Source organism: Piliocolobus tephrosceles, chromosome 9, assembly GCF_002776525.5.
Source record: "Piliocolobus tephrosceles isolate RC106 chromosome 9, ASM277652v3, whole genome shotgun sequence".
Classification (NCBI taxonomy): Eukaryota; Metazoa; Chordata; class Mammalia; order Primates; family Cercopithecidae; genus Piliocolobus; species Piliocolobus tephrosceles.
In genome coordinates, this window is record NC_045442.1 from 124314204 (window position 1) to 124327481 (window position 13278).

At 46.4% G+C, this 13278-nt stretch overlaps 1 protein-coding gene across 1 annotated transcript in view; it reads left to right on the plus strand.

Moving 5' to 3' along the window:
• Nucleotides 1–13052, plus strand: part of SFMBT2 (Scm like with four mbt domains 2) — a 258911-nt gene extending 245859 nt beyond the window's left edge. The window contains exons 20-21 of the mRNA XM_023230544.2: nt 662–790; nt 7770–13052. Coding sequence (XP_023086312.1) covers nt 662–790; nt 7770–7910 — 270 coding nt within the window. The 3' untranslated portion in view covers nt 7911–13052. The remainder of the gene's footprint in view (nt 1–661; nt 791–7769) is intronic.
• Nucleotides 13053–13278: the final 226 nt, after the last annotated feature.

The window sequence follows — 13278 nt, forward strand, 5'->3', positions numbered from 1 at the left end:
GGCACTTCACCTCTGGGCGGAGGGACCTTCACCATTGGAATGGAGTGCCCAGGGTGGAGACAGTGCCTCTTTCCTGGATGGCTTTAGTGCCACCTGGGTGCTTGTCAGGAGGTGGGCACAGTCCTTGGGTTCCTTTGAACTCTGGGTTTCCAGAAATTCCTTCCCCGCAGCTCCTCTGACTGCCCTGTGTCACAGGACACCTCTGTGATGTTGTACAATATTTAATCCGTGTTTCAGGTCTCCCCTAGCCCCATGGGTGGTGTGAGATCAGCAGAAAGGGCCACTGGCACCATCATTATGGAAACATTGGGGGACACTCTCGTGTCTGCTGGGACGTGCCCCTTGTATCTCCTCTTTTCTCTAATCAGAGATGCTTCGTTCCTAAGCAGCCCCAAGGTTTCCTGAACTAGGGATGTAAGAGCGACTGTCTGTGCCTGGCTTCTTCCCTCTGAAGGCACATGAGTCATTGCAGGGGGCATCATCACTGAGCTAAGAACTTTCCCAGGGACTGAGAGGATGTGCAGCTTTTTCAGGTGCCCAGTGAGGGAGCAAAGGGAGGCAGTGGCTTCCGGCCAGGAACGGCTGAAGCCTGGAGACTGCTGGAGAGGACCCAGCCGGCTGACTGTGCCACAGCTGAGCTCCTCCTACCCTTTCTCTGCAGGACACGAAACAAGAGGAGGAGGAGAGGCTGGTTCTGGAGAGCAACCCGTTGGAGTGGACGGTCACCGACGTGGTGAGGTTCATTAAGCTGACAGACTGTGCCCCCTTGGCCAAGATATTTCAGGAGCAGGTACGGTGGCTTGCCGCATGTCGATTGTTTGATGTGCTGAGACTCTGGATCTGAAATGAACCTCCTGTCCTAGCGGGCTTCCTCATGACACCTGCGTGGGGTTCCTCAGCACTGCTCAGCAGATGCGCGAGACCCAGCTCCCTCCAAGGCCCCTGCTGAGAGCTGCCTGGCAGGGAAAAGAGAGAGCGAGCCTCATTCCTGCTCCTCCCTGGCCCCACTAGTGCCACGGTGGGGGTGGAGGGGTGACTCTCCCGGCTCTAGTGACACCACCCAGCAGGGGCGGGAGGTGCCTGTTGCTGCCAGGTGAGGGGTGTGAGTCCACGCTCCCCCTGTCATCTCCACCGACCCTGCAGTGGGGGCTCTTTACCACCAGGCCAGGGTAAGAGTCCCAGTTCCCTGCCTGGCCCTTTCAGATGCCACCTCGGTGGTAGGATGAGGTGCTCAGTTGCCACCTGGCCAGGCTGAAAGTCAGGGCGGCTCACTCCGCCTTGGCTGCTGTCGGTGGGGCCTGGCCAGCCCTCTCTGTGAGGTTTAGCTGTCAGAGAGGTGTTGCTGTCTCAGTTTTTTGTCTTGCTGGGCCACCCCTTGGCCAGGCCTTTGTCTGGAGACAGCCAACTTTGGCTGAGCCTCCTGTCAGTGCCTTTTGGCAAATCTGGGTTGCAGTTTCTTCAGCTCCAAGTCTCAGGTGCATGAAGCTCACACACAAACAGCAACCAAAACAAGCAGAGAGCTCAGCACCATGCTGTGAGCTGGGGGCCCAGGCCCCCAGCCGGTCTGCCCTCCTCTCTCCACTTCCAGAGTCTTCTGTTTGTGGATTTCTATATAATGCCAGTGGATCTTACTTAGGCCTAGTGGGAGAAGAAGGGAACAGTGTATCCACCTGGCCTGCCCAAAGTGGAAGCCCGCTGGCCAGTGTGTCGTACTGAGTGCTGCTTTCGTCATTGTTTATCCTGCTTTCGTCATTGTTTTCTTACTTCCCTCACTTCTTTCTACATAAAATGTTTTTAAGATGATGGTATGGTGATGGACAAACGCAATAACGGTCGATAGAATTTCTATTTTAAAGGAGTCTGTAGCCCAGATGAAATGAGTATAGTTAACTAAAACATAAGATATGTGATGCTGTGTCCTAAGGAAGAAGAGACGGTTTTTATTTACATTGTCCCTTAAATTAATACGGAAACAAGTTGCCACGGAAACAGGATGCACACACACCACCTTGCATCTTGCCTCACTGGCCTTGCAGAAAATTCCAGGCTCTTGCTCTGCTCTGTGCTTACTTTGTTAAAGTTTCTTGCGTTGTCCTGGTATAAATATCTGTGTTCAAAGACCTCACGTTAAAAAAGAAAGTACTGTTTTTCATATAATAAGTTAAAGATAGGTTTATTCAGTCACTTTTTAGATCACACAAGCCAGCACTCTAGAAAGAGGATATTTCAAACATTAAATCTGAAAACATAAAAGGTCTGTGACTTCCTGTGCACCCAGGAAATTTCCCAGCTTTTCTCCCAAGTTCATGTAGCAATGAACCGAAAAAAGCAAATTACAATGGTCTCCAGTGCCACCCAAAGAGAGTAGTTATTGTCATTCACAGTTCTTCCCCCTGTGTCCCAAGAAGTCCAAGAGATGAATTAGTTCATCCTATTGACGACCACCAGAACCTTCTGCAGACATCCGCTAAGATCATGCTGAAAGAATGATTAGACTGGGCATGGTGGCTCACGCCTGTAATCCCAACACTTTGGGAGGCCAAGACAGACGGATCACTTGAGGTCAGGAGTTCGAGACCAGCCTGGCCAATGTGGTGAAACCCTGTCTCTACTTAAAAAAAATACAAAAATTAGCTGGGCGTGGTGTTGGGCGCCTGTAATCCCAGCTACTTGGGAGACTGAGGCAGCAGAATTGCTTGAACCTGGGAGGCAGAGGTTGCAGTGAGCCGAGATCGTGTCACTGCACTCCAGCCTGGGTGACAGAGTGACTCCATCTCAAAAGCAAGCAAAAAAAGACGAATGATTGAAGGCAGAAGGAGTTGCCTCCTGACCTTCTGACATTGGCCACCCTTCCTGTCTGGACAACTCTGAAAAGCAACCAGGGAGAGGCCTCCTTAGACCTAATAGAACCTGGGTGATGAGCTTGTCCCTTCAAATAACACACAAACAGGAAAGAAAGACAGTTGTAAGAAATGCAAGGGCTTAGGTGATCGGGGGCTTATTGATAAGCCTTATCTCCTTCTCAAAAACAAAAAAGAAAGCAATAGATTGAAATCCTGTGTAAAGTGTTGCCCAGTGCCGCACTTTGCCTGTCTGGTATTTATTGACAGTGGTGCTGCAGCGAGAAAAGCCTTGTATTCAAATCCATGACAAGCGCTGATCCCTCAGGTTTGGTTGCGCTGATGCGTATCTGTCGGTCCCCGTGTGCATTCAGCATACACCGATTCAGTCCCTGCGAGGCACCTTCTGATAGCGAGGTGTGGCATTCTGTATTACTCTAACGTTATGGTTTTATTTTTAGGCTCAAATGCTTAGTTTTCACAATAAAAAAAAAGTTTAGTTAGGCCTGAATGAAGAGCAGATTTCTCATTTCTAGATTCCAGGTTAGGAATGAGGGCTTATACCTTGAAACGTCAGTAGCTCCTGTGTCTGTCTACACTGTGTACAAGTTCTCAGTAATAAGAAAGTGAAACAGAGCTGGTTTGGGGAAAAGCCTAAAGTGTTGAGTCTTCCTTTCTTGTATTCCTAAGCCCAGTTGAGAACACCAGAGAAAAGTTTCCTGCCTTCCCTAAGCTAACCCTTCTAGGAAGTGGGACACTGGCCAACACTGTCTCCCTTGTAGAATCAAGTTGTTCTCCAAGTGGCTTTTTTTTTTTTTTTTTTTTTTGAGATGGAGTTTTACTCTTGTCGCCCAGGCTGGAGTGCAATGGCACGATCTCAGCTCACTGCAACCTCCGCCTCCCGGGTTCAAGCGATTTTCCTGCCTCAACCTCCTGAATAGCTGGAATTACAGGCACCCGCCACCACGCCTGGCTAATTTTTGTATTTTTAGTAGAGACAGAGTTTTGTCCTGTTGCTCTTCTAATATCAGTAAAAGCCTTGCCCTTCATCCCTACTTGTTTGTCTTACGAGAGAGAAAAATAGACTTTCATTGATGGTCATCTCATTCCTGTGTAATTTCACATTTCACATTAGGCAGGTTCACCTGTTGGAATAAAACGTCATTGCCCTGTGGGCTGTCTGAAGTACATGGGCACTTGAGTCTCTTTCTGTCCCATCTGACCTTTAATTACTAATTTTTACTAATTTGTTCATCGTCATTTAGCCCAGTTACTCCAGCTGTGATTTGAGGAGGCCTCCAGTAGGTCACTGCAGGCATTGTCTGAGATTTTAAATGAGCTAGAAGGAACCCAGAGACTTTATTCACTGGCATGTGAATGAGATCCCTGTGCACAGCATGGTCATTGCTATGTGTACACATGCTCTGAACGTTGTAAATGCAGAGATTATTATAATCACCAGGAGCATTTGCAAAAATTATAAACTCCCCATTACCAGCATCTGTGCCTTTTATTTCTGAAATGTATGGCAACTGCTTAAAAATCTGTACTCCATAATTTAACGCTGTAAACCTGTACATTACACAGTAAAAATCCACTCATCTATAACTAAAGAACACACAAAACTCTGCCAATTCATTTTGAATTTTACGTATTCATTCAGCTTCCATCAGTCAGACAGTGCAATAAGCAGACGGCTCAAGTGATCAATTGACATTAATGAAGAAATTTCCGGGTAGTTTATAGGCTTAGTCCAGATTAAGCTGTCCTTTCTCTACTTCTCTAGACCTGAATACCTCCATTAAGAACTACCAAATCCTCACCTGAATGCTCTATCAAAATTGATTTAATTTGCCGTGTGCTAAGCATGTCCTATATCTCATATTTCATTTCTTTACAATTAGTGCATTTATGAGAATTCTTTGTTTAACATTAAAAGTGATCTGCCAGCAGCTCTCAGTTATATAGGAGAGCTATATGTTTATAAAAATTAAACCACCTGGGAAGTATGCTGTTATCTAAATAATCCTTGAAAGAAAAAATAGTCTTCCAGATAAAGTGGCTTTCTGGGCTCCATCACGATTTCACCTTTGGTGTCTCCCCAATTTCCTGGAATTCTACGTTCCAGGGAACTAGCTGTGTTCATTCTTTCAGTCCCTCTTGGCCTTAATAATTCTTATTGGTCCCTGAAGTCTCAGTTCGAAGCCCTTTCAACACCCCTGTAAGACTGGCTTGGTTGCCTGTCCTGTTTGAGCCCTTAGCTCTGCATCCATATGTTAATATCCCTGTATCCTAATAGTCTGTTGACTGGTCTGTCATCCTTCAGATTCATGGGGTGCCTAGAGAGGGAACCTTTCCTTTGTTCACTGTGACATTCCCCAGAGACCAGCCACGTGCCTGCCACTTAGTAGATGCTCAATAAATATTGGCAAGGAAATCAATGAGTGTGCGCAGCTGCACTTAAAGGTGAGACATGCATAGGCCACCTTCGCTGAAATGTTCTGTAGAGAGTTACATGAATATTTTAGTGCTGATATTCAGTGGTGATTGAATCACCATCATGCCCAAGTACAGATGTTAAAGACTGAGCTACAGTTTTCCCTTCGAAGTTTAATGTCTGAAAACTACAGTTCTCATTCCAACACTGTCTCTAACTTGCTGTGTGATCACAGTTAGATTGGCTAGCTTTTCTGGGCATTAATTTTCACCAGGAAAGTAAACTTCTATTTCTATTCTGTCCTGTTCTGTGGATGTCATTGAACATAACGGTTGAGCCACCTGTCCACGGTTTAATGGCATCCACAGAATAGAACATCAGCCCTCTGCCTACTTAAAATGTGTTTTTATGAGGCCCATGGTACCTCGAAGACTTGGAGTCCCTCCGCCTATGCCCTCCTGGTCTGTTTGGATGTACTATATGTGGATTTGGCTCTGAAAGTGGGATTGGCCTGCAGGCCCCAGGCCAGAGGTCCCCTTGGTTTCTTCGCGACCTATTTCACAGTACTCCCAAATCCATCTGCAATCAGCCTTTTCTGTAGCATCTGAAAAGAAAGTAAAATGACATGTATGAGCGCTATAGAGAAAGGGAAAAGTGATGTAAACATAGCATGAAAATATACTGACAGTTTTCTATAGTTTATCTCCTGCTTTCAGTATGTATACAAGACAGATCTGTTTACTTCGTGGTTTGATAAAGTCACCCCTGAGTCTTGGTTGAGCGTGGCTTCACGTTGCTTACATCGTCGCTAGCGCTCATCTGTAATTTAAAAATAAAGAATGACACTCACATTGATACTTTCAAAGTCAATGTTTCATTGTTATTGCTGCAGTACTTATTAGGGAATACTGTTGCTTTTGAATCTGATCAGAAGATAAATTATTCCTGCTCTTAACATTAGTCTTTTGAATCTGATCAGATGATGAATTATGCTTGCTTAGAAGATTAGTCTGCTCAAGGCTACCATTTATACACACTTTGACTTTTTGCTTTAGATATTTTCAAGACAGCTAAATAAACCATTAGTTTAAGAAAATAAGCTGCCTGTGCAAAGTCGCCGACAGGTGTTGTTGGAGACGTATGATCTTACGCTTTTGCTTGGCTATTAATGTCCTTGTGGCTTATGGCAGCCCTGGGTGTAATTCTTCTGCAAGTGGCAGAAATTCCAGTATGTTTAGCTCACTTAATGCTCTCGTGGTACCACTGATCTTCATCATTGCCCGGGGCCTGCAATCTCTTAGAGCCTCAGTGACTCCCTCTGGACTATCGAGATCGTCTTGGTAAACAGGAAGGAGGATTGCAGTTAAACGCAGAAGTCCAGTCAAATGACATCTCTGTGAATGAACCAGATTACTATATGAAGCAAGCTGCTGAAGAGACAGAGATGTCCAGTGGAAGGGTCTTAGAGCTTTGGAGTGGGTCTCTGGATGCTTCCTCCTGTAGCAAATTCAACTGAACATTCATTGAATGAATGTCTTCATGCCCTGTGTGTAGGTAGAGAAAGGCTGAGCAGGGCACAGTGGGGCAACAGATCTGTGTACAAGCAACACCTTGCTCTGGGCAGTGTGTGTGTGTGTGTGTGTGTGTGTTTTCCTTTATGGAAAACTGTGCTGTCATTGGCATATCTGTCTTGAGCATCTTCTCACCCATCCTGATGGTGAAATGCCAGACCTTGGCAGGGAGGTGAGGGAGCCTTGTCTTTTAGTAGAGATTCCTTTGCGTAGTACTCAGATGAAGTCTCAGCATAGCTCAGGGAGGACCTGGCCTTGCCTGGGGTGGAGGGTGAGTTGCCCTCCTAACAAGGGACAATAAGCTTGGGAAGCAATTCCTGCAGCAACCCTCCTGTTCCAGCTCTTTCTACCCAACAGCGTAGGTATGTGAATTTCAGAGTAGCCAGAATGCCCTTAGCCAAAAGCTCTTGTATTTGTATTGTTGGTTTTGTGTTGTTGTTGTTGTTTAGAGAGGCTCCTGCTGTCTTGCCCAGGCTGGGGGGCAGTGGTGTGATCACAGCTCACTGCAACCTCAAACTCCTGGGCTCAGGTGATCCTCCCCCCTCAGCCTCTGAGTAGTTGGCATCACAGGTTTGCACCACCCTGCCCAGCTAATTTTTAAATTTTTTGTAGAGACCATATCTCACTGGATTACCCAGGCTTGTCTCAAACTCCTGGTTTCAAGCGATCCTCCAGCCTCAGCCTCCCAAAGTGCTGGAATTATAGGTGTGAGCCACTGTGCCTAGCTGCACAAAGATTTTAGTAACACAGAGATTAGACAGGCATCCAGCCGGGTTGGTATCTCTACCAACAATCCCCTGAATTGAATGAAACAAGAGCATCCTCTTGCCAGGTTTGGCCCCGGGATGGAGCCTGCTGTGATGCATCTGCGTAGCCAGGTGCACACCGCCCAGCCTCTAACCTGCCTTTCTTTTTCTGCAGGACATTGACGGCCAGGCACTCCTGCTTCTGACCCTTCCGACGGTGCAGGAGTGCATGGAGCTGAAGCTGGGGCCCGCCATCAAGTTATGCCACCAGATCGAGAGAGTCAAAGTGGCTTTCTACGCCCAGTACGCCAACTGACTCTCCCCAAGGGAGGTGGCCCGTGATGTAGGATGCAGTGTTGGTAAAGGTTTCCAGGACTGAAACTTTGATTTTCCGGGATATGTTAAATGGTACAGACACTAAGTATCACCAGAAAACCAGAAGCCCAGGATCTCCTGCCTCTGCTGGCGTGTGAGCTGTTTCCGTGTTTGCAAAGCACAGTGAAGCACAGCAGCAGTCGCTTCTGGGGAGTGCCAGTTAAAGTCACGCGTCAGACCCTGCCGGACGTGGGCCAACTTCTTGGTTCACCCACATTTTGCCTTTCTCCCGCCCCAAACCAGGCAGCTCCCTTGGAGCAGGGTTTCCTAAAGTGAGGCCTGCATTCTTTGTAAAAGAGGAATGTCGCCAAGGAAGAAACCTCACCCCGTGCCGTCGTGTTTCCTGTAATCACACGGGCACATTTATACACGCAGTTTCCTGTGGGTAGGCGTGTGACCCTCGTTGAATGGCACCTGCAGTTTCACCTCGGTGGCAACTCCTTTCTGCAATGCAGCTGGCAGCGACATCCTTATAAAAAGATATGCTAAAGCCCTGTCCTCCGTTCGAGGTGCCTTTTAGGAATACGGGGAGTGAAGGAAGGCCGGCAGGCATCTCCGTGCAACTGGATGGTTGGTTGGTTGGTTTTGTTGTGTTTTTTGAGAGAGAATCTCGCTCTGTCACCCAGGCTGGAATGCAGTGGCGCGATTTCAGCTCACTGCAACCTCTGTCTCCCGGGTTCAAGTGAGTCTCCTGCCTCAGCCTCCCAAGTAGCTGGGATTACAGGTGCGTGCCACTATGCCCAGCTAATTTTTTGTAGAGATGGGGTTTCACCATGTTGGTCAGGCTGGTCTTGAACTCCCAACCTCAAGTGATCTGCCCGCCTCGGCCTCCCAACATGCTGGGATTACAGGTGTGAGCCACCACGCCCCAGCCCAACTGGATGGTTTTTGATTGAAGCTTAGAACATCTGTGGAGACACTCTACCCAGTCTTTTCTAGACCTCAACTATCTCCAGTGTTGTAGTTTAATTGTAGCTGGATCAGGCAGTGAGTCTTTTAGGCAAATGTTGGATTCTATATCGAAGGAAAAGTTTAGTTTCAGAGAGCAGGAAGGGACAGAGATGTGGGGGAAGCATTTCATGAACCAGCTACATCTGCTTAGAAGGATCACTGTGGCAGGTCACTGAGCAGGCGTCCCTCTGAGCGTCCCTTCTGTCTCGTTCTGTCCCAGCTGGCTGCATATGCCCCAGGGACAGTGCAGCATGAGCCCTGAATCTGGAGGCAGCCACTTGGCACCCTGGTTTTGCTGAGAACTAACTCTGAGATCTTGGGTGACTTCTCATCACTCTGGACCTCGGTTCCTGTGAAGCGACAGGTGTGGGCACTGAGGGTGCGGTGGTGGGCACGCTGTCTCCCGCTGGCGTTCATCCCGCTCATGCTGGAAAGAAAGATCCAGAGCGGCCAAAAATGAGAAAAAGAAAGAAAAAGAAGGGTCTGGTCCCAGTTCTGACCCTGCCATTCCTGCAGCTCTTTCTGGCTTTGAGTTTGCTTGTGGAATTTCTTGGGCAGTTGTGTTAAATCCGCCAGGTCACGTACAGACAAAGCTGTGGCTACAAGAGTTGGCTGGCCTCTTGGACCAGAAGCCATCTCCGTATCCTCATGAGCGACTCCGTATCTCCACTCAGACCCAGTGGACTACAGTGTTCCTCTGTGGTGGCTGCCAAGATGCCTTTTTAAACTTATGCAAGGAAACCACACCCTCCCACAGTTCTTGAGCAGACACTGGAAGCAGAGGCTTCACACCCTTCCTGCTTTTTCACCATAATTACCTTGAGCTTGTCCCTTGGACTAGAGTCTCCACAGTTCCAGTAAAATTCTGCGGTGGGCTGATGAGCTGCTTGCGTTTCTGTGACATTTCCAGATATGATTCTCGGTGGGATTTTGGAAACTGATTGCTCAAGCTCACCCTTCTTAGCACTCTGTAATGGTTACAGAGGAGAAGGGAAAACACATATTTTATGGATGAGGCGTTTTGTTCTCCCCTGCAGTCGCTTTCTAGAATCAAGTTTTAGAGTTTGGCTGATGCATCTGCCTGGGGACCTCAGATGGAAGGATTGTGTCATTTGTGCCCCGACAGAAATGTCTCTGGGATCTGTGGCTGGCTTGCCCTGGGCATCTCTCCTTTAAGCTCAAGTTTTGACCTTTCCGCGGTTTTCCACCCCTGCCTTCTCAGCCACATGCTTTTGGCCTTAAACGCTCAGTCTCGTGGAGTTAAACTCTGTCAAATGATTGGAAAGGGCATCATCCATTTCCAGATCTTTGGCATTTTCCCCGTGCTGACTCCTTGATGATCCTTCACTGTGGCCTTTACAAGCTGAGCTGTTTCTGTTGTATTTGAGACGAGGATGAGGGAATGTGGCGGCCGCAACAGAACAAGGACTTGCAGCACGAATGTCACTTCTGTCTCCCTTTTCAGTGGTGGCATGGAGGAGGAGGTGCTGCGTTGGAGGGAGGAGATCCTCCAGGAGCTCTCTGGAGCCCATCCAGGGAGCTGGAGTTTGTGGCCCGCCAGGAGCCCAGGAAGGATACGGCCACTGTCGCAGGGGAAAGTGTTTGCTTCCCATGAAGCCAAGTGCCCAGGACCCTCCGTATCCTTCACCCTGACAGTTTAACTTCGGTGTTTCTCTGTGCAGTTGCGGTCACCATGGGTGAGCACTCTGTGTGCATGTGCCAGGGAGGAGACGACTGTGACCACTGCACAAGAGGGCACGGCCTGGCATCACCATGAAAGTTGTCTCTATGCCATCTCTCCGGTCCTTGAGGAGAGCCCAGAAAGATTTTAGGACCAAGGAGGTGCTTTTCCTCCAGCTGTTGCCAGTGTCCTTCTGAGCTTGGATTCTCCAGGGGTTTCCATCGTGGCGGGTGGACGTCACATCAGCAGCAATTCTGGTACAGAATTGTAATGTGTTTTCATTTCTCTGTAGGATTCACCTCTCACCAGCGTCTGTCTTAAAGATAGGGCCAATTTCATGGAGCAGTTTTCTGTGTGTGTCCTTTTGCTTTTGGCAGAAAAAGTGGATTTGACATGTGTGACCCGATGCCACCATAGCCCCTAGGCCAACAGTGTCATGGTCTAAACACCAAGAAGTGATGCCCTGCATTCCTTCCCTTGATGGTACCGTTTCTTCTCCATCTCTCTCTCTCATGATCCTTTGGGACCAAAGTCCTCTCCTTAGTGCGCCCGTATCCTGTGGGCATCACGCCACTTGGAACTTCCTGGAACTGGCCCGGCGGACTCTGCAGTCTGCGCCGTTTGAAAACCCTGAGAAAGAGACGTCACCTCAACTTGAATCACGACAGCCCATTGCTCAGTCTCACCCTAAACTCACGGAGCTTGTTTCAGCTCCTCGCTTGACTGCATTTGTATTATGTTGAAAAAATATCCTGTCCACAATAACACCAACCTAACAACCTAGAAAAAGAACAGGGTACTACTGGCATTACAGAACTTCTTTGCCTTTCAAAACAAAAGCAAAACACCGTGAACTTCACCACAGAGCTTCATAGTGTGGGGGACTCATCCATCACTTTCAAAATTAGAGTCATTTGATCCAAGTTTGGGTCAGACACAGTATTTGAGCTGCACGGCTTCTGGGTTCTCCTACCTTATTTGATCAGATTCAAAAGATTATTTCCTGTGTTTGTTTTGATTTGTTCCTCAGTACGTTAAAATGATCCACGCCTTGAACACTGCCCCTGTGACCTTTACTGCCCCCTCTAGGAGGTTGATTTTGATCAGCCCTTTGAAGATGGGTGTCGGATTTATGTCACAGAATATTGAGTGTTGTATTCGGTAAGTTCTGAGATTTGCCCTCTATCTTATGCCAAACACCCCTTTCTAAGAGCTGTCCCTGCTTAGTTTTAGAAGCACTAGGGGTTTTCATACTTATGTTATAGAACACCCATTTATATTTATTTCTGTATATAGAACTAAAAAAAAAGCAGTAGTGTTAAAAATCTTTGTTGTGGTTTGAGCATCTTTGCTGCTTTTGGATTAAGATGGCGAATCAAGGCTCCACTTCCTCTGTCTTCTGTCTTTAGAAAGCTGTGATCACATGTGCAATTATTTGAAAGGAAACATAGTCAATTAAGAAACCTGTAGTTTTAAGGAAGAAATTGTTAGCGAGATATCCATACTGCCCATATCTCATTGGTGCAATAATTAAATAGCAAAGGAAATCTGTATGGGCAACTATTATAATTCAGTAATTCTTTTGTTTATTGCCCTTTTCTGTTTAAGAGTCTTTTGGAGATTAGTCCCTTTCACGTGGTTGAATTCTTAAGTTGACCAGTTCTTATAGCTCTTATCACTAGAATGGTTTGCAGATACCCCAAACATACTATGATAAAATCAAATTGTGCTACTTTTGACCCATGTAATTTACCTGAAAGTTGTAATTGCTGACATAGAGTACTGCCTTGAATTTTAGTTGAAAACCTCTCTAATTTCAATGATAAATAACAACTCAAACAATTCCATATTGTTTGAGGAAGGGGCTGTAATTCTTCTGTATGGTTGGTACCAAGTAATGGGAATTTGGCCCGGTGAGTATGAAGGTCATGCTGCCTAACCAAGGCAGAGCAGTGCTTTTTGTGTGGCTGAAGAGATGTGCTGACGAAAAAAGGAAACTTCTAGGACAATCGTTGGCTAAAAATCACCTTAGGATGAAAAATTTGAGGCAAATTTTTTTAAATGACAGAAAAAATAATCATCTCACTTGCTCGAAACAGGAGCCAGCATGATCTCTGGAAACATCAACTATCCCTCGTGGTGAATGTTGAAAGCCCTTTCACTGTTTTGCATTCTAGTTTGAATAGTTTGTATTGAAATTGGATTCCTATCTTGTGTATGTTTCTGGTGCATAAAAGGGAAAAATTGGTGTCGTTACTTTTGAAATTTGCAGGACGAAGGGCATGCTTTTGGTTTGCTGTAAGATTGTATTCTGTATATATGTTTTCATGTAAATAAATGAAAATCTATATCAGAGTTATATTTTAATTTTTATTCTAAATGAAAAAAAAACCCTTTTTACTTGAAAAATAATTGTAAGCCACATTGTTAATAAAGCAAAAATAAATTCTATGGTGACGTTTCGGTCTTTGTGTTGAAGGTTATTCAATATTATCTTTAGCGTCTGCATTAGTTATTTTGGTCGGAATTTTTTGTTTTGTTTTTGCCACGCACTGAATCCTTAATTCTAGGTTGTTAACGACCACGACTCTCAGAGTCCTGTATGACCTCTCAGAGTCACCTCCTAGCTCGAGAATGGAACTTTCTGGTCAAGGAACTTGTGTTTATTCTTTTTAGT